General features: G+C 46.6%; 1 protein-coding gene across 4 annotated transcripts in view; it reads right to left on the bottom strand.

Annotated features, from left to right (window-relative positions):
- LOC144106925 (uncharacterized) overlaps positions 1 to 26,051 on the bottom strand; it is a 618,131-nt gene that overhangs the window by 120,990 nt on the left and 471,090 nt on the right. For all 4 annotated transcript variants that reach the window (XM_077639887.1, XM_077639889.1, XM_077639886.1 and 1 more), the window contains 3 exons: positions 20,131 to 20,508; positions 19,675 to 19,719; positions 17,589 to 17,735 (listed from right to left, as the gene is read on the bottom strand). In XM_077639887.1, coding sequence (XP_077496013.1) covers positions 17,589 to 17,735; positions 19,675 to 19,719; positions 20,131 to 20,508 — 570 coding nt within the window. The remainder of the gene's footprint in view (positions 1 to 17,588; positions 17,736 to 19,674; positions 19,720 to 20,130; positions 20,509 to 26,051) is intronic.

The following is a 26,051-nucleotide window of genomic DNA, read 5'->3' as shown; positions in this document are numbered from 1 at the left end:
TATCTAGTATCTTGCGCAGGTTGTCACTTCGTCGTAATATCTCGTGCTCAGGGAAGGCCATTGGTCAATGTTCCCTTCTGCGCTGTCGACGTGACGAAGAATCGCTGGGACAGCTGGGTGTCCATGCCGTTGTCGTAACCATGGAAACGATGCTGCCAGCCTTGGCAAGAATGAGTTGCAGTGGACAGGCAACCATGGTGTGCAAACTTCCGTGGCGTGCTCAGATAGGCTGTTTTGATTGGTCCCAACTAATGCCGTCAATGGGAAAGTGAAATGGGAAAGGGAAGTGCCGAGAAAATTGAGTTGAGGGTAACATTTTGTTTGCTTGTATTTAGAAAATTTTTCATTGAGTAACTCCCTTTCCTACGTGCCAATTCCTGTGAGTCAGCATCTGTGTGACAAAAAGAATTCACCTGAAGTACAGCTGGCATCCCTTCAAGCAATGTTTTGCAGCCCTTTTAACATGCACTGATATCGCACATTAAACGGGCCTCTAGCATTTTGACTTCATCGAAATGCGACCGCTGCGGCCAGGATAAAACCCGCACCTTTCGGGTCAGTAGCCGAGCATCATAACCACTGAGCCACTGCAGCGGCTGGTAACCTCAATCCGCTGTTTGGGTGTTTGGGACAGGTTGTTTTAATACGTTGAAGCCTTTCTCACGGCCCGAAGTTCACGTGGCCAATACACTCAGTACTGCCAAGCCTGTCCACACGGGAGTCCCACAGGGCAGCGTCCTAAGCCCCTTTCTTTTTAATCTGGTGCTAGCTCGACTCCCCACGAATCTCCCTGCTTCACGCTATCCCAACAATCCAGCTATTTATGCGGATGACATAGCTCTAATAACTTTCGGTCCTATTAAAGGACCCAAAATTCTCGCTTCACTTCAGGCTTCTCTCAATCCAACAGCTGCCTATCTGAATGACATAGGGCTTTCCATCACGTCTAAGAAGACAGTGGCTATGGTTTTCCATCCCAGGCTGTGCCATATGAAAAACATGCCCACTTTACAACTCCAAGGTGCACCACTTCCCTAGAAGACAAGCGGAAAATACCTCGGCATCACCACCATAGGCTCAACTGGACCACTGCAGTGAAAACGCTACATTCAGAAAACAAGCGAGTTGCTTCATATGGCTGCCCGACTCCTAGCCCTGCGTCCTATGCACCCTTGCACTAATCAAGCTTCGCCCTGGACACTGGAGCCACACTGATCACCGTCAGGCATGGCCAGCATCTCTTCGAGCGGAGTGCACAGCCCTCCGTTATATAGAGCGTCTGCGCTGGCGCTACTTGAACGACTACGAGCATCAACCCATTCTCGCATGGGAGAAGCAGTGCATCAATTTGATGAGCTAATGACCTCACCTCACACCAGCCCACCACCACATCGCAACCCATCGCATTGTATCATCACGAGTCTATCCGGAGTATGATCAAAGTGAACCACACCCCAATGCGCCATTCTTCACGAGGCCACACAAGGCGTTGACAGAGACTTTGCTGATCACACCCTGCTATACACTGGCGGCTCCATGGCGCAAGACGAGGCATCTGCTACCGTGCCTGCGCTGTCCCCACCCTTGGCTTGCGGCGACTGTGTAGGCTCAGCCACTTCTCCTCCACCACTACCGCTGAGTTGGCAGGGCTTCATCTGGCTGCTGACATTCTTCGTGAACAACCTTATCTCTCGCGAGTGGCTGTTCTCTGCGATTCTCACTCAGCCATGACTCAACTCTGCATCCCCGAGCGCGTTTCTGTGTGTGCCCAACGCCTGCCCCCAAAGTTTTCCTGAGGTACGTGGATGACTGCTTTTGCGTGATGAAGAGGGAAGCATTGAAAGATTTTATTGTACAACTGAACAGCATAGAGCCAGCCATACAGTTCACCGTGGAAGAAGAAATCGATGGCCGTCTCCCATTTTTGGATCTGCTTGTCACAAGAGATTCCTCTAGATTACATTTCAGCGTTTACTGGAAACCTACACATACCGGCCGTTACCTCAGTTACAGGTCAATTCACCCAGATTGCCAAAAACGTTCGGTTGTTTCATCGCTCCTCCGACGCATGAAAGTATGTTCCAGGCGGGAAGACCAAGCGGCTGAATCGAAACACATACGACGTGATTTGACGACCTGTGATTACCCGGTGCACATCATCGACTCCATGCAGCGAAAACTTGACCGCCCTAAGATGCAGCCAGCCGAAAGCACAGAAAAGCGAACGGCTCTCCCATAAGTCCCAGGCATCAGTGATGCACTTGCGCATATCCTGTTCCATGTGCCGACTGCCCATCAGTATACATAGGCGAAACAGGAGATTTTGCACGCAGATTACGTGAACATAAGAATGACGTGAAGAACCGGCGCGTAGAACAAAATGCGCTTGCCGAGCATTCAGTATCTGCCAGCCACAATATCAACTGGGCAGAGGCACGTGTGGTCGCCAAAGAAAAAGACAGGAAATCACGGCTCTATCTTCATCTTACAGCCGTCTCGTTCGCACAGTCCTGGCAACAGATATCACGAAGGCCGATGACAACATTCTTCACGAAGCCATTCTCAATACTATGTCATCACTTGGCATGCCCTTGCAGATACGTCGAGCAATTCATGCTTTTCTCTCACAAAGGATATTTGCTATCCGTGTTAATGGTAAACCTACAGGCCGCTTCATTTCTAATCGCGGAGTACCGCAGGGCTCAGTTTTAGCCCCAGTTCTATTTAACATCGCATTCATTCCTCTGATACACAGTCTTTCCACCCTTCCTAATGTTCAAGTTCTGGCATATGCCGACGATATCACTCTCTGGTCCACAAATCGCTCAGCTCAGGTGCAGCAAGACTCTCTGCAAAATGCCCTCAATCTTCTACACAACTTTCTTGCCAACACTGGCCTCTCCCTCAACCTCTCCAAATCCTGTTACGTTCAAGTGGGCAATAAAGCTGGCTGCCGTATTTTCAAAGCCACTCCGTTCGTGCTCACTATTGACAACGCACCTCTTCCTGAAGTGGAACATACCAATGTATTGGGCCTGCATGTTCATTCTTCAGGCAAAGGCACGGCTTGGTTATCAGCTATGCGCAAGAGTGCTATAAACACACTTGGCCTCATCCGCAGAATAGCCAATCGCTCTGGAGGTGCCCGCTCCAATACAGCTCGTCAACTTGTTCGTGCTGTCTTTCAACCTCGGCTCCTATACCAGGCTCAGTTTCACCAACTTACGAAACGACAGTGGTCTACACTCAATGCACTCAACCACGAAGCCATGCGAGTCATTACTGGTCTACCCCGAGCAACTCCTATTTGTCTGCTGCAGGAGTATGCGGAGTTCAACACACTGGAAGATTTAATTACCCAGCGACAAACCAACAGAGCACGGAAAGTTTCTCTTCGTCCAATGTTCGAGCCTCAACCACCTCCATGGGACTACTGTCACATTACATCAATCAAGCCAGCTTGTCATAAGAAGTCGGAGTTCTCCTCTCAGCCATTACCATCAACTTTTTCTACCCAACATGATGACTGCATCCTGTACACAGATGTTGTCATAACCTCAACGGGGGGATCAACTGTTTTTATAAGCCCGACACACCATCAACTCTACAGCCGCCAGACCTACTGTACTGAAAATTCATCACCTCTTCCCTTGGAGCTCCAAGCGATCTTAAATGCCATAGCAGCTTTACCTGACGACCCTCCTTATAAGCAGGTACACCTATTCACTCATTCCCAAGAAGCTCTCAAGCACCTAAAGAAAGTGCGTGGTACCCTTCGGGTTTCCCAGGACATACATGCTGCTTGCAAATCTTACCCGGTCCCTATACTCATACACTGGCTTCAAGCACGCACAGATGTCGATAGCATCGCATCTGACATGTCATCTCGTCTAGCGGACATACCGCAAACACCTCCTGCCTCTTTGCCACCAGATCCACTTCTGACACATTTAACATCTTCAGCCTCCCTCAGGCGGTGTACACGTGTTCTTATTCCCCCGTGTACACACCCTCTTCCTCCCAACTTATCACGGATGGAGGAGGTCTCTCTGAGGTGGCTGCATGTCGGAGTGGCCGTTACGCCTGCAGTTCGCCACCAGTGGCAAAGTGAGAAGATTCCTACGCCAGAAAAATGCCCTCACTGCGACACACCCGCTTCTGACACCACTGTTCACCACCTATTGTGGACTTGCCCGGGAACTTCGCTGGTGCGCGCTCGCGTTCTGCAAGAGGCAGGCTTGTCCTCAAACAATGACTCCAATTTCACCTTGTGGATAACTAAAAACATTTATGCCCGAGGATTATGTGACTTTTTACATCTTACTGGACTCCATGCCTTTTTGTAACGTATTGACGTAATAACGTACATTAATGGCATCACCTTTTATGCCGTGCGGCACATTTAGCGTCCTAAATAATAATCTTGAGTCGCTGATCATCCAAACAACAGCGCATACTATCAATCGAAATGACGGGAATTTGCCACCTATCTACACGAGATGCCTGGGATCGCATATATGCCGCATAAAAAAGGCACCACCGCAACGTTTTGCCTCATTGTGAACAAGGCTCCCGTGTGGGAGCCGAAACGTCATTTCATCTTAATTTTTGGTCGGTGCGACTCACTAGTATCATACTTCATGTGAAGTTCTGTGCAGTGCGCGATCGAGGATGCAATACTGTTCTCCAGTGGATCCCGTCACACATCAGCCTTCCTGGAAATGAAGCTGCCGATCGACTAGCTGAGGAGGCACATCACAACAGTGCCGTGCCCTTCTGTGACTCAGTGTCCAACTATGACGTAGCTCGACACATCATTCGGTGCAAACTTACTGAGCATCACCCAGACCCTCGTGTGGCGACTGGCAAACTGCCCCGCATCATCGCTTTTGGTGACTTTGGCCCTAAGGCTATGTCACTTCTACTCCGCATTCGCAATCGGATGTGCGTGGATGGCAGAGCGACGCCAATGCATCAGAGGTGAGGCCGATGCCCTGTGTCATGAGTGTAGTGATGTGGAAACTGTCGAACATCTTCTCTGCGTGTGCCCTGCGTTTTCAAGTGCACGCGCCACTCTCCACAGCGGATGTTGCAAGCTGAGCCTCCCCTTTGCCACTGTGGGGGACCTAATTTTTCCGAACACAACATCTAGCAACTCCCGCAGTGCACTTCGCTCCCTTGTTCGCTCCATACAAGAAGCGGGCTTCTACGACCGGCTATAACAACACTCAAACTACCGTGCGTCACTCCCTAAGTGTGTGTGCACCGCAGTTCGAGCTTCTAGAGCACCCATATAACACGTGGCTCGCTGAACATTGCAACGTCACCAGTCCAAACACCCAAACTGTTTGTGCGCGTGAATTATGTATTTTCTTGAAGTCGAGAGTTCGACGAAAACTCGTCTGGTCGGGGACGAAGAAGAAGAAGAGCCGACCAAAGAAAACAAAAAAAACATAAACAGACGTTTCGGCTCCCATACGGGAGCCTTGTTCACATTGAAATGAAGCAAGCAGCTCAGTGGCATTACATATGCTTGAAAAGAGGGCGCAGGGAGCATGCGTAGATTGGGTTAAATTTTCCATCGTTGCAGTTGAGGGTGTGACTAGTAGTTTGGATGATTAATGATTCCAAGTGCAGGCGAGGGTATAGCTTCTTTTCGGTTGAAAGCACGTGTGCCCGACCCCAGTCGATGTCATGGCCTGTAGATACTGCGTGCTCGGCGATAGCATTTGAATCCACTTTTTTGTTGCGTACATCGTTACCGACAAGAAAACTGCGCCATGCGTTGGTAAATGTCAAAGACCCCCTTCCCAAAGAAAAATATCCAGGCGTAGTGTATAAGGTTCCTTGTTCCGACTGTGACTACGCATACATTGGCGAAACCGGAAATTTCGAGAGGCGGCTAAAAGAACATAGTAACGATGTACGCAACAAAAAAGCTGTCTCGTTTCACCACAGGCAAAGAGGACCACTGCATCAAATAGCATGCGCACAAGTTTGCCAAGTTTAAAATTGACATAAAAATATGTAGCAGTAGATGTGTTACAGTGAACAGACCAGGTGGCATATATATGACTGCTTTTGCTTAGCTGCTTTGCGTGCGATTAATGGAGAGCTATGCAATAACCTTTTTACGATTTCAAAAGGGGAACTGAACCTTGAGCATTTGTAAAAGATAACCTTGCACTACTTTTCTCAGGACCTTTTCAAGATGCCTAAATTTTATATGCACTCATTCCATGCTGTACATGCATATATCACTGTGCGTACCAAAAGAAGAGTGATGAAGTGAGCCGATGTCCGTAGAGCAGTTTTACAAGCTTCTACCTTAGAAAGGAGACCTAAGTGGTTAACACAGATCATTTTGCAGCAATCAAAAATGACTGCTCCAAAAGCGCTGGCTACTATGCAATTTACCATGTTCTTAGCATAATTATTCAGCCTTTCAACCAAGGTATCAATTTCTAACACTAATGTTTTTCTGTGCTAGTGCACAAAAGCCACAGTTTTTGCCAAAACAAGATCTGTGAATATTGTTACGTGGCGGCCAGCCGAAGAATGAGGTGCGATGAACGATGGTAGAGATAAGATTTATAGGCCGCTGGCCTAGCGTGAGCGCTCCGTCCCGTGCCACTGCCAACATCATCATTTTCGTAACACTACCCGGGGCCATGAGCGATCATCCCGAAAGAGATGCACGAAATGGTGATGAGCTTCACGGAGAAAGTGCTAAAGTGCTGGCTGCAACGATAAAGAAGATGGGCAAATGATTCCTGCTCCACCAAACATCCGGGCCACAGGTTGTCAGGAGCTGATGGCTTAGGCCCTTGGACGTACCGAACGGCATGGGCAGGGGGGTGGTGTCCTCATGTGTGGGCAGCGTCTCAGGTCATTTGGGTCATAGGTTCGGGTCACGGCAGCGTCGTCATGTCGCTGTGCCTTGTGGTTGGGGCGGGGGATGGGGCTGGGGTGAGGGTGAGCTGCGGGGTCAGTTCAGGTCCGGCGGGCTGGGGCACTGCTGGGCAGGGCTGACCAGGTGCACATGACCGATGACCACGACAGGCGGAGGACGCCGAAGCTCCGGGACCAGATGGCGACGATTACCCAGCACGTCTACCAAACGTTACGTGGCGGCCAGCCGAAGAATGAGACGCGATGAACGATGGTAGAGATTTGATTTAATGACTGCTGGCCTAGCGCGAGCGCTCCGTCCTGCGCCACTGCCAACTTAGTCACATTCGTAACAATATTTTGGCACACAGCCAGTGTGAAATTTCTGAATTTCTAAATGAAGTGTGGCCAAATTTTCACACAGCATGCTCACGGGGTCACGTTACCTCATACCACTCCTGGCACAGTGGTACAACGGTTGAGCGATGTGCCACTGCCCTGTGATGGCCGGTGCTGCCTCTTGCGACCGATAATTAATTTAACTGCCACCTGCCATGGTGGGCAGTTTGCTTATGATCTGGTGATGATGTCAAAAGGTCACCTGATCTAGGTGGCTGATCGATGACCTGGAGATGTTTTGCTCATGCCGTGGCCAATCGCAACAGGTTTTCCACTGAATGGGACCCTTAATGGTATCGTGTTAAATGTATATTATAAAGCGCTCCTAGCAACATGACAGGAGGCCGATTGGTTTGGTTTATGGGGGTTTAACGTCCCAAGGCTACTCGAGCTATGAGGGATGCCGTAGTGGAGGGCTCCGGAAATTTCGATAACGCGCACTGACATAGCAGAGTACACAGGCCTCTAGAATTTTGCCTCCATTGAAATTCGGCCACCGCACCCGGGATCGAACCCACGTCTTTCGCAGAGAGGAGGCCGATGCAGCCAATACAGCCAGCAGTGCTAGTGCCACTCTGTGGCTTTATCATTTATGGTTAAAGGGGTTTAACGTCTCAAAGCAACTCAGGCTATGAGGGACGCCGTAGTGGAGGGCTCCGGATAATTTCGACCACCTGGGGATCTTTAACGTGCACTGACATTGCACAGCACATGGATCTCTGGCATTTCGCCTCCATCGAAATGCAACCGCTGTGGCTGGGATCAAACCTGCATTTTTCACGTCATCAGCCGAGCACCATAACCACTGAGTCATGGCGGCGGCGGGAGCAGCCTTAAGAAGGCTGTGGCTAACAACATTCCTCAGAAAGAAATACTCAATGGCCCCATGGAGCAGTTATTAGTACCCCGTTTTGGCCAAGGAGGACAACAGTTTGAGGCCCGTTCTTGGTGTCCCATTTTTATGTTTTTTTCTTGAACTTATGATCATCCCTGGTTTTGTTTCACCTGTTAGGTTAGTGTTGTAAACGGGCTGCCCTGCCACATTTTGCACACCGGAAGTGGAAGTCTCTTGTGCATTATTCCTTCGATCCTTCTTCCCTCTATCAATTATGCTGTATCAGCTGGCTGATCGGCACGAAAAAATTATTCTTATCTTGAGCATCCATCTCTGTTTCATGGAAGCAGAGCAGGTGCATTGCATGCATCAGCCACGTAACAGCTAGTAGACATTGAGATGTTTTAAAGCTTGCAGTACAGTGGGCTGTGCGAAACCGTCTGGAAGTGGCAAGGGAATACATCTACTTGGGGCAGGTAGTGGCTGCCGATCCAGATCAAGAGAAGGAAACAACTGGAAGATTAAGAATAGGGTGGAGCGCATATGGCAGGTTCTCTCAGATCATGATTGGCCAAGAGAAAAATATGCAACAGCTGTATCTTACTGGTACTACACCTATGAGGCAGAAAGTAGAGGCTAATGAAAAGGGTTCTGCTTAAGTTAAGACAACGCAACTAACTATTGAAAGAAAAATGATAGGTGCAACGTTAAGAAACTGGAAGTGGGCAGAGTGGGTGAGGGAACAAACACGGGTTAATGACATCCTAGTCGAAATCAAGAGGAAGAAATGGGCTTGGGCAGGGCATGTAATGCGACGACAAGATAGCCGCTGGTACTTAAGGGTAACGGAGTGGATTCCAAAAGAAGGCAAGTGTAGCAGAGGGCAGCAGAAGGTTATGTGGGCGGATGAGATTAAGAAGTTTGCACGCATAGGGGGGGCACAGCTAGCAAAGGACAAGGTTATTTGGAGAGACATTGGAGAGGCTTTTACCTTTGCCCTGCAGTGGGTGTAGTCAGGCCAATGATGATGATGAATCGAAAATCTCATACAAGTGATGCATTCATGTAATAAACGGGTCCGTGGTCCGCTACTCTGGCTTTCAAAAATTAAACTTCCCTTTCCCACACGTTATAAAAAAGCCTGTTTTCGTTCTGCAAGAATTAGCTCTGAGCCCATGCAAAGGCAGGCTTTTCAGCATTAAAGAAATGGCTTTAGAGGCTTGTGAATGCTCTCGTCGCAGCGCATAAAGTAGATACCACATGCGCGTTGAAAACATGATTTTGACGCCACGCCTGAAATATCTGCTCTGACCTTCCAAGGCATTTTGCAGCATGCAGTACGATCATGCCAGCGACTTTCTTTCAGTTCAGACTTCTAGAACCACTGGCAGCAGCAGGCAGCAACATCTGTACTAGGAATCCGGACCACAAAGGAAAAATGTTAGCCAGCAAAGCGAATGTGCCAGCAGCGCGCTTTTTGCAGAGAGGTGCGTAAAGCCGCTTGACTTTGAAAGTAGCATATCTCTGTGAACTTCGCCGTGGACTCTCGCACGTCCTCCCTGCGCGGCTCTCTGCTTGGCACTTTTCTGAATGATGATTGGCCCCTCTGGCCGTCACCCAGGAAACGTGCGCGAAGGGATCGGTTTTCTTGTGTTTTCTTTGCTGCCATGTGCAGGGCGTCTGCCTTTGCTGCTGGCTGAGCTCCATTGAGTTACGCGGTGACAATTCCAACTCTACTTTTAGTGCCACGCTATGACCAGTTGCGGTGCATGTCCGGCAGTGTGTGTACCGTTGTCCGTGTCTCGTAGTGCAGGTCGCCTGTCTTGCCTTGTTGTTTAAGACACATATCCTCGATAGCTTGCACGGTGCGGAAAAGACGACCTGGACGTTATACCGTCCTGCTACCTTTCTCACGTTGTAGGACATCTTGTGAAGGTACGGTATGACTGCAACGCGTTTCTTCTCTCGCTCCTTCCCAACCTGCCTCCCCTCCTTTAACTTTTTGACCATCGCCTCACATATATACAAATCCCGGATTTCTGGGTCAAAAATCTACCACTGAAAGAAACGACAGTGGACGAGAAGTAAAAGCTCAGGAGCTCCATAAAATTGTCCACGCCTATGCCGGCTGTATTCTGAAACACCACGACTCCAGTGTCGTCTATCCTCTGGCGAACTGCGTTGTAGAGACCATCATGCGGAACAGAGTAAAACAAGTCCTCAACGTCTAGCGAGAAGGCAGTCGCCGCTCCCATTATGCCGGCTCTCAGATCATTCACAAGTTCCAAAGAGCTGCGAATCTGGAACGGGTCTTCTCCCAACAAGCTCTTCAAATTGTCCCTTAGGTAATGTCCCACATGCTCCTGCCACGCACCTTTTTCTGAGACAATTGATCTAAGCGGGCATTCCGGTTTGTGTGTCTTTCCTGTGAAAAATATTTCCAGGCAGCCGGTTTTTGCACCGTCCACTTTCTTTGCCAAACCACCTAGCTGGCACTGCTTTAAAAGCGCGAGTGCAGCCGATTTCTTCCTAGAAGCTCGAAACTGTACAGGCTTAAAATTCTTCACGGGCAACGGTACACACACTGCCGGACAGGGGTTGTCTATCAGATACCCCTAACGTGCGGTTGTGTGTACATAGGCCAGACGGGAAGATGCTTTAATGTCAGGGCCAGGGAGCACTTCCTCAACGTAGATAGAAGGTCTGGAAGTAATCTAGCAGACCACTGCAACCAACCTCGCCACAAGTGTAAACCTATATTAGAGAACACAAGGTTCTTAGCAACATCAAAAAACAAAACAGAAAGGGAGGTCATCGAGGCCTACTTTATTGCTAAGGCAGGGGACAGTTGCGTAAGCACGCCCTCAATTTCACTGCACGAGAAAGAAATGTGCTTCCTTGACCATGCCTAAAGATTACTGATTTTACGTGTTCGCCTGCCACTTCCCGTTTGCTCATAAATTTTCCTATGCTAGCCCGTGCGCATTCTTCTCCTCAGGTTTTTTCGTGCGGCTCATAAGTGGTAATTGTCCAAATTGTGTTTTTACATGCAGACTGTTTTTGACCTCTTACCTTATTGGCGTTGACAAGTTTTTGCTTTTTAGGTTGTTTTCATTTGGTTTTAGTTGTTTGTGGCATCTGTAGGGTTGCATGACGTTTTATCTGTTTTTAGATTTCTGACTCTGCTTTTGCTTCGCTTGCTTGGGCCCTTTTAGGCTCGCTCTTTGTTGTTGTTAAAGTGTTCTTGACACCGCCCTTTGGCCACGATGTTATTTGGCACTTGCGTTTTTTTTTTGCTTGGTTTTTTGCTGGTTAAACTACTTTTGATATGCTCACTTCATAAAGTTTCACCCCTTTTTTTCACTTTTTGTGGTTTTTCCTTCTGGTTCGAGCATGTGTTGGCTGCCCCTCGATGACTGTGGATTAGGTTGTAATCTTTGGCCCCCTGACTGTCACGTAGTGTTTTCCATATACTATTGTGCTGGGTGTTCCTCGACAATAAAGAGTTGTTAGTCAGCGCTCGTCCTGTCGTCAGTGTTTTTTCTTCTCGTGTCCCTGTCTGTTTCCGTGCTGGTCTTTTCGAATCCTGAATATTGATTCAGAATGGGCATCTGAAGCACTCCTTAAATGCATTTGAGGGATTAGCGTAGATGAGACATCAAGATAATATCATCCTCCCGCCACTTAATCAGGTCTTCTGTTGGCACTAGCAATCACCCAAAAATTTTAAGCCTTTGGCTCACTTCTGCAGTAGTCAATAAAGTTAACAAAGAAACTAGAAAATAAGATTCTTCTTTTTCAAGCAGCCGTGAAATGTGTATTGACCAGGCAATAAAGCTGCAGCGTGTGCATCACTCCAAGGAGCCAAGCTAAAATTTTTGGTCCGAAACATAACAGGCAGTAAAGAAAATTTCCTAGCATTTTCGCAGCCACTACCATGCTTCTGAAACTTCACTCATGAAACGACATCTTTGCCTAAATTACCGCTATCTTTACCTTGCTCCACTTCAAAAGTACAGCGTCATAAACAGTACCTCCAAGAAAATGCAGCGCTAGGTCAAATCTACATTTAGCGGAATGTTAGCGTGCCGAAAAATATATACAACAGTAAATAGAATAAAATAAAAAAGAATATACAACAGTAACGTAAACCTTAGGCTAATAAAAACTGCCGTACTGAGGAGGACAGAGTGTGCTTTTATTGTTCATGCCGCAAGCACTCACGTTTAGAGCTTCCATTGCTCGAATGAGAAGGTGATAAATGTGGCTTGTAGTAGAGTCACTCAGCGCGCATCACTTTCTAGTGGTTGTGTTTAATACCTAACAGAGCGTGAAAAAAAAGCACAACCTTAGGCGCGCTCACGTATGCCAGCGAACACAACGGGCCGGCGAGTGTGCGATGACCTTCGAAGCGTGCTGTGCCTCCTCACAGCGAGGGAGCATCCAAGTGCCATGTAGGGGGCTTCACCTCCACCAATAAAATAAATAAATTGGCAATAAAAGTTTCCACCATCAGCGCGCACAGCCAGGGGGCGAGGATAATCGAGGAGGAAAGCGCGGGAGTGTAGGAGGGTGTCGCTACTTTCAGTATTAAGAGGCTTTAAGATGTGCAGCCCGCCGGGTGACAGCTCGCCACTCGCTCCTGGCTCTCTGGGTCACCAGGCCTAACATTCTTCGCACTGAAGCCGCAGCAGAAAACACTTTTGAACTAGCTGCCGGTGATCATAGAAATGTCTAATCTTGTTACTGCTTCTACAATAACTTCATGCTGGTATGAACATACAGTTGATTTCCCTCATGCCTTCGTCAATGAAGTGTGTGGAAAAATTGGCCAGTCGAGCCTCCTCGAACTGACTATTGTGGGTGGGACGTGGGGAGTCCGAGCCATTGGCAGAACAGTCATTACATGCCATCGTGTGCTTGATCGCATCGATGCATGCGCGTCTCTGTCTTAATTCCCATTGTCTGTCTCACTGGCCTTCGTACGAAGCAGGGTGTGCATATTTTCCTGCCGTATAATCGAGGCTTTTAGTGCATTATCCCAACAGGAGATCCGTTGGTCCTGCGCCAATTCATTCTGAAATGTGAATCGTTGCATGAACTGGGACCCATAATCGGGGGTTCACTGTATGTTGCTTAGGAAGCAGTCGGGTGAACTTTTTCTGCAGCATTTCTTAACATGAAATCTAAGGTTCGATGAAATCTCATCTGGTCGGGTGAATACATTGGCGAAAATAACGTTCGTCAGCATCCAGTTGCATGCGAACTTCGTAGCTAGTCTACAGTCTGGTCAGCGTGAGCGCATACACAAAGAGAAGCTAATCAGACTGCTACCTGGCCGTAAAGGGAGTCCGGCCAACAGACCTACCCCCACCGTCCACAATCTGTCTTCGTATAGGCCTACTCGAACAGAACTCGCCGTTCTGGAGCTTGGTTTGAACTTCAATACGAGAGCGGCTCCGGACGCAAGAAAAATCATCTGTGCCATGGAACAGGCTGTGGGACGTGTGGAAAACAATCGCCGAGAAGAAGCTCGTACCCGTGCGATCAGCATACTCGCCAAGCTGCCACATCGGCACCCCACCCCACTCCTTGCTCAGGAGCGTGATGCAGTCAGGAGCCTGCGGAGCAATACGGATATCGTAATCCTACCTGCTGACAAGGGCAACGCCACCGTCATCCTAAACCACAGCGACTACGTTGAGAAAATGACGAAGCTTCTGGAGGATGATGGCACGTACATGCGACTCAAGCGGGACCCTACACTCAAGGTAGAGCGAGAGTTGCAAAGGCTTTTGACAGACGTCTTCCAGTTTGTTCCACCACAGCACAGGTCGTTATACTTCACGCTCCTCTGCCACAATGCATCTGCCCCTGCTTTATATGGCCTCCCGAAGATCCACAAGCCAGGCGTTCCAATGCGACCAATAGTGGATTTTACCCGCTCTCCCTTGTACCGGCTTTCAGGCTACTTGCACAAAGTTTTTACGCCACTCGTTGGCAAGAGACCGATTTTCGTACGCAACTCCTTTGATTTTACTGAAAGAATACGCGAAATCACGATTGACAGCGACGAGATAATGGTGTCATTTGACATCAGATCACTGTTTACCAGCGTCCCCGTGGATCTGGCGGTGGAGGTATGCCGTTCAGCGCTTCGGGACGACGACGGACTGAGTGCTAAGACACCCATCGATCCATAGGACCTGTTGAAGCTTCTGCAGTTTTGCTTGAAGAACACGTACTTCCATCTTTCGGGGCACTGTCTACAAGCAGATTCATGGCACTGCCATGGGAGCATCTATCTCGGTCACAACCGCAAACCTCACAATGGAAGCACTGGAAAGCCGCGCTTTGGCTTCGTTCGAGCCGCGCCCGAAGGTCTTCCTACGGTACATTGATGACTGCTTTTGCATAATAAAAAAGAATGCCTTGGCTGCTTTCACGAACCATTTGAACAGCATGGAAGATTCCATCCAGTTTACCGTCGAGGAGGAGATTTCTGGCCGTTTTCCTTTTCTCGACGTCATGGTGGAGCGACGTGATGACCGCCTATCATTCAAGGTGTACAGAAAGGACACGCACACAGGCCAATACCTTCACTTTAATTCAGTCCATCCTACGTGCCATAAGCGCTCCATCGTTTCTACCCTCGTCCGTCGTGCAGAAAGAATGTGCTCGAAACCCGAAGAAAAAACCTCTGACATACGCCAAGTGCGACGCGAGCTCAACAATTGTGGCTACCCACAGCACTTCGTGAACGCTGTAATACAGCAGACAATGAGACCAGCTCAGCCCGTTCGCCTACCTTGCCGTGCCCGAGCTGCAATACCCTATGTGCCAGGCGTGAGCGAGTCATTGGCCCGCGTTTTTCGCACCTACGATGTGCATATAGCTCACGTGCCTGCGTGCAAGCTTCGTCACGAGTTGGTGTCCGTAAAGGACAAGCTAAAAAAGGAAAAGTTTCCCGGAGTAATTTATAAAATCCCCTGCTCAGACTGCGATCACTCCTACATAGGTGAAAGCGGAAACTTTGAAAGACGGCTGAATGAGCACAAGAATGATGTCAAGAAAAAGAAGGCTTGTTCCAACGCACTGGCTGAACACGTTGAAAACACGAAGCATGATATCGCTTGGGAAGAAGCGGAAATTATCGGCCATGAGAAAAACTGGATGTCACACCAATATCTGGAGTCTTTGTTTATCCAGACAACAGATCAGACGCTCAACCGTAACATCGGCAATCTACCGCCCTCGTACGCTAGATGCCTGCAACGATTAGCACAACGTACTTAAGCTTTGTGTGCGAAATTTTTCCATCAGTGAACAAGACTTCCGTGTGGAAGTCGAAACGTCCTTCCATCTTGACAACACCTTTTGGTCGGCGCTTCGTTATTTTCGCCATTTCTTAACATGTTGGTCACAAAATTTATCAATAATTTTTTTTTTTAAGCTGAACATTACCAATGTGAATATATGTTATTTATACGGTGTGTCCTCCATTTTAGGTCAGCCCTGCGCCTATGTCTGCATTGTCAATTATATGCTGCTAAGACTCAGAGGCTGTACAGGCTGCAGTAGGCGAATACCCTTCCCAGCGTTTGGGGGTGTCTAGCCATGTGCACCAGTAAGGTCTGTGGAATGTGTGGTCTGCACGAACAAGAATCCTTTGTACTGCAGTTTAACTGAGACTGCCTGACTTACTGCAAAGATAAAAGCATATATAAAATTGGCACAACAAACTGAACCAGAGCTAACCAGAATGATTAGCTTTAACTTCATCAGAAAGAACGAGCAGAAACATCTTCGAAACAAGTGTCCCCTTCCACCCCTTTTTCCATAAGCCAAATGAGATCGCACGCAGCATGAATACATCTGTGACATGCAAACGCATGCAGCACATACAGATGTCTCCAAAAATGCAAGATTATTTGGGTATTTTTGTGGCATCACCACATGCCCTGCTGCCAATGTATAAGAGTGACTGAAATCTCGGACAGATCACAAATCTCGATACTTCTAGCATCATTCGCACTCATCATACCAGCAGTGCCAATAACCAAGCCGGCACATAATGTGTACAGTGAAACAATGTTAATTTAACCTTCAGGAGGTATCAAAAACAGGCTACAATTAAGCGAAGTTAATGATCGAAACCTCCTAAATGGTGGAGCTACATTCTCCGTCGCCTAGCAGGTACTCCGGAACTTTTATGATGAGCGGGTTGGGGGGGGGGGGGGGGGGGGGGCTTAGAGTTTGTTTTGTTATTTAGTATTATTTAAAGTGTTAATTACATAACAACATTTCTATTTTTGTTTGGATTTTTTCTTTTTTGTTCAAAGATGTTTCTGTCAATGCATAAAAATCTTGAACTGAAATGGGCAGCTTCATAATATATACACACAAGGAGTGATCAACTGCATTAAATACTGTGCATAGTCTGTTTCAATTCTGCAAATCATGCTCATGAACAAGGGTCAGTCAATCAGCCACTTCTGTAAGGACATGATTGGTTTAGGTTACTAAAATGAAATGCTTTACGAATGGCTATGATCATGCTGAATTCAAGTTCTTTACTGGCCGGACCAATGCCCACAAAGAACTGAACAGCACTGCAGCGGTAGTAGCAACATGCGTGCTCAGCGGTCGCCGAAAATCCCTGCTGTTCACGGCGGTACTCAATTTAAAGCTGGCAAGGAAATTTCGAGATAAGGCACCAAGAGCGACTACAACAATATGGAACAATGTAGAAGCAGTTGCGATCATTCGAGATAAATCTGGTCACACCTCCCCTCACAAACAAAATGATAAAGCCGAGTGTGGGTGGCTTTGAGCACAAACAAACAGTACAAATCTTATCAGCATCCATTTTCAGGGTGATCTGAGCCAAGCCAGGGATCAAAAATGAACACACAGAAACGGGGGTGCGGAAGCGACCCATGTCTAAAGTTCTTACTGACACTCAACATATACCTGCATACTGACTTATATTTGGCATTTCTTTCTCTCTTTTTCTTTTTTGAACAAGGCCTGTGGGTTGAGCAGCAGTTGATTAATATTCACAGGCCATTCATGTGCAATTCACGGTAATAACGAAATGGTTGCCGCCATCATAGCCGTTGACCACATTTTCTTTATCGCCATCTTCACCTTTTCATTTCAGGCCCTCTGTAAGGCAGGCGCAGCACAGTTACCAGTGCAGAGGGCTCACTTTTGCATCTAGACTTTGCCCTACCCTGTGAGTTTGTCATTGATGAGAGCACAGCCAATGAACGCCGAACTCACTGAAGCAGGCACCACCCCGTTGTTTGTGTGCACGACATGCATTGAGATTTAGTCATGCGATGCTTGAGCATGTGAACAAACCTTTTCCTCCACTACACTAGCAGTTATAAATTGAGTCATCATGTGGTACCCAGACAGTGTGAAAAATCAGCCAGCAGCAACTTTGTGCACAACTTGCCTCAAGGCAGGAGAGGAGCCCATCATGCAGCCGCAGGTAGCGCCGCCTCCAGGGGTTCCAGTAGGTGGCTTTCTTGCGGTTCGAGGGCATCACATCCAGGTAGCCCTCCCGGTTGATGCACGTCCCACAGTCACGGGAGCCCTGCGCCTTTTTCATCCAGTTTTTTGTTGCGTCAGCATTACAATCGGTAGAGCAAGTGGAAATGACGACTGCCCATCAGGCACAAATGAACTTAGTACACTACCTCAGATATAAGGAACCTCAGTACGACCTTTCATGTGTTAAGTTCAAATTTAATCAACTTTCATGTTACCATGCATATAATGAACCTAAGCATGCCACCTTGGATTTAATGCACTTATGTTCGTGGACCTTGGATGTAATGAACCTATTTGCTGACTTGGGGTATAATGAATGCTTGGCTGCTAATGCATTAAAAAGATCCACCGAGGATAGCCAAAGAGCTTTTTCTTTCTTTTTTGCTAGAACCTCTCAACCTGACAGACATCGTCACAGGTCGCCAGTGGGGTGTGCTCCTCGTACAGCCAGCTGGGACTGAAAAAGCTTCTATGGACAGGGGCACTGTCAGTAGCCGGATGCCTTCACTGCTAAGCACAATTGTATATGAAAAAAGCTCAGCAAAAAAGCCCAGCAAGCTTTGTTCCTTGGTAAGCAGGTTCATCTTTTCTATCCTGAAAAACTTAGCTTAACAAGAGATGAGCCTATGAAAAAAAAGCACAGAATGTATTACAATTTATCAGCCGGCCTGAAGTATTGCAGTATCAGTGTAGGGGAAAGTGTAACACATCAAGTGCTGAGGCATTCATAGTGCAAGAAATAAAAAACTTCTTAGAAGGAATTCGGCAACACAAACTGATCACGTGGAGTGGAACAACCCTCTGGTTGAACATGGTGAAAAACACAGCCACCAAAGAGATTTCCACAGTGACGTTTTCTTAGAGCCTTGGCCCCTTCAAATTACACCTGAAACTGCCCACAGCACATCCAGTGCACCACAGTGGGCACCACTTATCCCCACCATTTCTGCCAGGCAATATTGGAAGGAGCGGGTCCCACTTCCCCTGCGTCCACCACAGATGCTGGTGGCAACTGCACAACCGCATCTTGCTGCCATGCTGCTATTCACTAAGGTGCATTCAGTTTTCAGCAAATGTTCTTTTATTTCTTGATGTGTTTTCTAATATATTTTTCCATTCAACGTTTGAAAAGGCCGCAGAGTTAAGAAAATGTGGTAGAAGGTTGACTAAACATTCACTGCATTCCTAGTGGTATGCTGCAGGTCAAGACATGCTTATAATTTTTTTTCACAGAGTACAAATTTTGGTTGTGAATTTTTGTGATGCAGTGTCTGTTGGCATATTTAGAGTAATAAGAAAATGTCATGAAAGAAATTTAAAGTTCACAAATTTGAAAAACAAAGAACGTTTTGACCTCCACTATGGTCCTAGGCATGTAACACAACAAAAAAGGTCTAAATAGTTACAGTCAAGAAGAAATCTGCTACATAATGTGAGTATCTGGGCGAACTATTGGAAAAAAATTTCAATTGTTTGCATTTTCCTCCAACGCACAGCCACAGCGCTTTAAGAAACAATTTTTTCACTGTATTTCTTGGCCAATTTTGGCAATGAAACTTTGGGATAACATAAAAAACAAGTCAACAAGCGGTTCCAACAACAAAATTACAAAATCGGTTCTTTTTGCCATTTTTTAAAATTTCAAAGCCACATTCTCTCTTAAGCACTAAATTTTTGTGGGGAAGACGGCCTACCAAAATGAGTGCATCAAAAACGTCAATTAATCTCAAAACCTTTTTTATCTCGAAAATTTTCCTAATTTTAGATGTTGATTTCCACCTCAACAGAGAATTTTGGTGAAAGTTGGTTCTATCTTAATAGTGTATTTGCCACCATTTGGCATTTCCTGGCCAGCCTCTGAATAGTATCATGCGTGTCTTGTGTGCTCCTCCTGCGTCTTTATAAAGTTTGCATCCACAAATACCTCATTTATTATTTAGGCTGCATGCAGTGGAAAGAACGCGCTCTCTGGGATGTTCCACACTTACCAGCTGAGGCATTTCAATTCTGTACAGTTCCCTCAGTAGGTCAGTCTGCAAACAAAACAGGTGCATCAAGAATAAAAAGCAAGAATAAATTTGCACATGAAAACACAGGCCACAGTGACCAGCCCACATCTCATACGAAGACAGCACTAAAAGTGACTGTGCTCTTAGTTGATACTACCCGTTAAATTTCTCCTTTCACCGACGATTCCAACTGCTCTGAAAACATGAGCCACATGCACCAACAATTGAAAAGAAAATTACAGAACTGCATGCTCTTCCACCACTTTCTAATCTTGGCGGATCCTCTAAAACATTGCCAAGTTAAAAGAGAATAAGTAAATAGGCCAAAACACAACTGGAACCAATCGGAATATGACTGGTCCCACGTGAGTTTTTGGTCGCTCCAATGGGCATTTTTAACCCGTGTGCCAGGGCTGAGCAACATGGTGCACTCACAGGGTCCCACATGAGAGTTGAGCTCCGCGGCAGAAGCTCCTCATCGGGAGAAGGGTCAACGGGCACCCTTGTTGCGTAATCCAGGCCCCCATTTGTCGTGTGTAATGCAGACACAGTGGCGTGGTTGACCACCACCGTTGTAACGGCTTCAGCCAGTCGCGGCCTCGTAGTCACCATCACTGTCGCAGATGTGGCAGTGGACGGGGAGGCTGGCAAGGTGGCGACGGTGGTTGTGGTACGCGATGATGGTGGAGGCAACTGATTACTGGTGACCACAGAGACTTGCTCAAAGCTTTTGATGAGTTCGGCCAGCCGACTACCCTTGAGGAGCTCGGGGCCGCGCGGTGACGATGCATCATTGTATTGTGCCGACAGCACCTGAGCACAAGACACACAATGCTGCAGCACTTTCTCCAAGCAAACAACAAAGCACAAGAAAGAAACACCTGCCTATGCAAAGCACAGTTTCAATCCAAAGCTGATGCCATCGGAGCATAGTTGAACACGGCATTTTTTGTCTCCTCTAAACGGCACTCAACTACTCCACCGCTGAACCATTGAACAGCAACGACAAGACATGTACTAACCATCGATTGTGTTGACTCACCTGCACCCTTGTTTTATCGTACTGCTTAATAGTTTGTGATGTGTACCCGACTAGCCGAGACCAAGATATTATAATCTATTGCATTCCTGAACCAAGCAGCTTGTGACCGAAGTGCATGACAGTACAGAAATGCACCTATCCCTGCCTTTCGCTGCCTTTGCTTTCAAAGATTTGCAGGAAAACTTTGCTACTGCTCATAAACTGCCGAAAAAAATGAACGAATCTGTTACACAAAGTAAGGCTCGCAACTGCAATCTCTTGCAACTCTTGCAATGAACAATACCTGACACAGATGTCAAAACTTGTATCGGTTATATTGGGAAGGAAAGATAACCTTTGGTCATTAAGGGTAATGGATTGGATTTCAAGAGAAGGCAATTGTAGCAGGGAGGGGGCAGAGGCAGAATGTGAGGTGGGCGGATAAGATTAGAAAGTTTGTGAGGATAAGGTGGCTGCAGCTGGCAAAGGACAGGGTGAATTGGAGAGATATTCTGGAAGAGGCCTTTGTCCTGCCAGTGGGAGTAGTCAGGCTGATGATGATAATCAGGAACACCAGAGCTCTCAAGGTAAAGAGACCTGAACCAGTGCTGCAATTTGACAACCTAACATCGCAACAAATGATTGGGCTTTACCGCTGGCACCAAGGGTGGTTCATTGCTGCTTGGTGACCACAAGCATGGAGAATGACTTGCACTGCACCGTTCACTGATTCTTCTGAAGAATGGCATTCCTTGTTTGTAAGTTGTTCAGCAGGCTGGGGTGCCTATGGGTGACCCCTGCCCTTCCACAGGCCGCAAAGGAAGTTCATTACAATCATCGTCACTATCACCACTCACCCAACTATGTCCACTGCTGGACAAAGGCCCCTCTCCTACTGTCCTCTCTTATTTACTAAGGTTTATTCTGAAGACAGCACAAAAGAGACAAGGAAAAGGAAGGCATAAATAACATGGAACAGTTGCCAACTCGTGACTGGCAGGTGGATACGGCAATAAGGTTTGCACATACAATGACAGGGTCAGTGCAGAAACATTGATAGAGGAAAGGTCCCAATGCAGTATAAATATGCTCAAGAACTACTTTGGTTTGGGCTAGTTGGTTCATAGCTAAGGTTTTTAATTTTTTGTGATGAACTGTCCATTGACACAGCTAGTGAGAGGAAAATTTTATGTCAAAAAATTGAAAACTCGTAAAGTTCAAAAATAAAGAATGTTTTGACCTGCACTATGTTCCTAGAGTGCCACAAAAATGGGGTCAAAATAGACAGAACAGTTCTGAAGAAATTTGCTCCGTAAGGCGAGCATCTAGGCAAGAACCTGTAACGGAGAAAAGTACTCTTTTTCAAGTTTCTTCCCACAAAGCAAAGCAGCTATGGTTCATGAAACAATTTTTTACAGCACTTCCCGGTCTATTTCAGCAATGAAACTTCAGAAGAGCATAAAAAACGAGGCACACAAGCGGATACAACAATTTTGAAAAAATCAATTTTTGGGCCATTTTTTGTAATTCCAAAGCCGCATCCCTCTTAAGGGACTATGGCCTTCTTGTGTCCTCCTCCCCACCATCATAGTGCGTGAGTGAGAGGAGGTTCCATGACATCACATGTGCCATGAATGCTTGTCCCAGCGATGTCTACTGTAGCCAGAGGTCTCTCACAGGCAGCAGTTAGAGAACTGCATATAGGATGATGGAGTGCTTGCATGCCTGTATCTCGTCTAGCATGAGCCTAATCCAGCCGCATGTGGTATTCTGTGGGTGTTGCCTTTTTAGATGTATACTTCGATGTGCGCTGATTGGCTTGAGCCCCAGAATATGCGGGCTCGAGCCAAATGGCGCGGATCAAGGTAGAGATGTCCAAAAAGGCAACACACGCAAAAATTACAGGATTGCACTTGTCTGCTTAAGAGTAAAAATGCGAAAGCCTTTCCCTGTCCTCTGTTTTTCTCTCCATCTTTCATGCATTTTTCATGGTTCTTGTTATCATTTTTATTTTTACTATTTAAATTTTCACTGTTCATTTTTGTACATTTTCAATTTTTTATTTTTATTTATTTTTCATTTATAACTATTTTTTCATTGTTGGTTTTTATTTCATTACATATATTGTCACGGCTTGCTTGACGTAGAGGCCGGCGGCGAGCACAGCTGGTGATAGCCGAAGCACAAGAACACACGAACCAGAACACAGGTCTGCCAGCAGCAGCGTCGTCTTCGGCACGCGGCAATCGCACTTCAACTTTCTCTTCGCTACACTACTTCCCCCTATAAAGAAGCATCGTCCCAATGCTGACCTGAGAGCAAAAATCACGCGGCGGAAAACAACACAGGGGCCCAGAAATCTTGCTGGCCGATGTAGAAGACAGTGGAAAATGCAGGCGATTATCGCGTGTAATACGGCTTAAGCCGGACAACATGCACAATTTCAGGGCGGGAGGAACGGCGAGACGACGGTCGCAGTCCTTCGGGCAGCACCTCATAGTTCAGCTCACCGATGAGGCAAAGAACCGTATACGGGCCAAAGTAGCGCTTCATGAGTTTCTGGGAGAGACCTCAACGCCGTACCGGCGTCCACACCCATACCTTGTCACCAGGGTAAAAATGGACATCCCGTCGGCGGAGATTGTACCGACGCGCGTCTGTATGCTGTTGGTGCTGGAGGCGGAGTCGAGCGAGTTGCAGAGCTTCCTCCGCGCGCTCGCAGACTAGCCAGGTAACATAGGGTAGTACGCGAAGGTAACGTAGGGTAGTACCTCGTCCCAACTGCGATGGGCGACGTCCACATACATGGCGATCATATCCTTGTGTGGTCCTCATCGCTATACTGTAATTTATTAGAAGACGACATAGCAGCACAACAGGACAGAGAGAAGGAGCACACAGGATGAGCGCTAACTGACCACAGAAAGTTTATTCCAAGAAACCACTGAAATAAAACAGCAAAACGCATGCCCAACCACGTGGTGAAAAAACATAACCAGAGATTTTGTCAACAGGAAGAGCTAATCAGGAATACCACTACAGTCGTAGAAAACAACCAGACAGACAGCCGGACTAAGATACAGCAGAAGGCAAATCAGACAGGATTATCTTGAATTAAGCCACTGGATTTCTTTTTGCGAAGAGTGAGTGACGTATCAGTGATGCACGTGTCCTTACCAAATTTGTAAATCAATGACACTCAAGAATTTCTCTTGCAGATTTATCATTGGAATGACAGACCACCTTGGCATGCCACAACAGAGGCTGACAACCACAGTCCCTGCAATGCTTTGGCATCTGCCTGCCACCGAAACCCTGAAGGGAATCAGAATGTGTTCTCTTAATCGGTCATTTAGGCACCGGCCAGTTTGCCCTATGTATACACGTCCGCAGCTCAGGGGTTTTGTAAACAACATTCACTGTACACTCCACGAAATTGGTGGTGTGCTTGATGTTGCAGATGGGCTTTTTTGCCGAACTCCTACTGGCCAGAGCGTAAAGACTTGACAGCTTGCGGGGTGCAGTGAATACCACTTCTACCCAAAACTTTCCAGCAACTCTTTTTAAACTGTGAGAGATGCCATGGACGTAAGGCAACACTTCAAATTTTTTTGATCTGCTTATCTTTCTGCCTGTCATTGGAGTTAGCACATGTATGTTCTTGTCTTAACTTCTTTAATAGGCTTTCAGCTACTGCAGTGATTACTGGCGCAGGGTAACCAGCTTTCGTGAGTCTTTTAACCTGAAGGCCAAAACAAGAACCCATTCTGTAGAATCAAGACTTTAAAAGCGTGCCTCTAAAAGACAGCGAAGCAATACCATGTTTCACGAGTTTCAAATGTGATGATTGAAATGGCAGCGGGGCCCACCATATGTGGCTAGTCAGGTTTAAAACAGGTCTTCAGTCTAAAAACTGTAGTGAGCGATGCTGAGGAAGCTCAAAGGTGAACTTTAATGTCTTATAAATGGGTGAGAACGTCTCCAAGACCTTATCAGCGATTAAGAAAATATTCTCTTCCATTGGTTGTAAAAGGACCAGGAAGTCGTCAACATACCTAAAAACTTCAACCATGCGTTCATCATTGAGTTTCTGATCTAGAGCGCAGTCAAGTTTCGCCAACTTACTTACAGAGAAGCTTACTTTTTGCCTCCTCATTTTGTGTCTAAGAGATGCGATCACCAACTCAAAATAAGAGAATATAATTGTCGTCTTTCGACCAATGTCTTTCGTTATTCATTTTTTGCACACACTCTCAGTGAATGGAAACGACTTCCACAGAAAATTGCTGTATGTCATAGTGAAACATTGTTTCGGGCTTTGTTACCAGATGTGTAGCTACTTGCGTGATGCCTTCGTTTAATTTCCTCGTTCATTCCTTTCAATTTTTTTTCTTGTTGGTTATTGTGGCGTCATTCTGTTATTTTCTAGTCTTTTTTCTTTCTTTCGCCCACAACGGCCTCTCGCACACAACATGCATTCCCCCCTGAAATAATGCTTTCGGGCGCTGGAGGTATTCTAAATAAATAAATAAATAAAATAAATAAAAAAGATTTCACAAAAAATGGGCACTACACAAGAACCAATATAAATACCATGTTCTTGAACATAGAATTTGTCACTAAAATTGATGATGGTGGAATTCAAGTAAAAAGTTAGTACCTCTGAAAAATCTTCCACAGAAAGGCCACAAGCATTTGAAATGCTACATTTCCCGAAATATGAATGCTCTCCTGAACAGCAATGAAAAGTTCATCATGCGGTAATGAATAAAATAAATCTTCAATGTTCACCGAAAAAGCGCTGTTCACTCTGTGCAGGTCTTCACGAAGCACGTGTACAACTTGGTCTGCGTTGCTCACCTAGAATGGATGTTCAAAATGACAGGCCAATGACAGGCAGAAAGATAAGCGGATCAAAAAATTTAAGTGTTGCCCTATGTCCACGCCATCTCTCACAATTTAAAAAGAGTTGCTGCAAAGTTTGAGGTAGAAGTTGCTGTGTCATACCGTAAGGGGTCCGAAGATGTGAACGCTGATGCCTTCAGCCATATCCCTCTCCGGAGTGACATGTGTGTCAGCAGTCCATCCATCAACCTGATGTCTAAGGAGACTGCCTATCTAGACAAGTGATTTTATTTCGCTTTTTAAGTTTTTAACTATTTTACACCAAGTGTTAGCCACGTTCTCGTTTTTTACCTTACCGCATGCCCATCTTCCATCCTTCATTCACCTGCACCTTGTTGTTTGCTTTCTCTCACGTCACCCTTCCCACAGGCATCGTTTCTTGTTAAAACGTTTGTAACTTTTATAGCTTTTAAGATTTTATCGCTTTTAT

The sequence above is a fragment of the Amblyomma americanum genome, chromosome 10 (genome assembly GCF_052857255.1).
Source record: "Amblyomma americanum isolate KBUSLIRL-KWMA chromosome 10, ASM5285725v1, whole genome shotgun sequence".
Lineage (NCBI taxonomy): Eukaryota > Metazoa > Arthropoda > Arachnida > Ixodida > Ixodidae > Amblyomma > Amblyomma americanum.
This window is presented reverse-complemented; position numbering and strand designations above follow the sequence as displayed.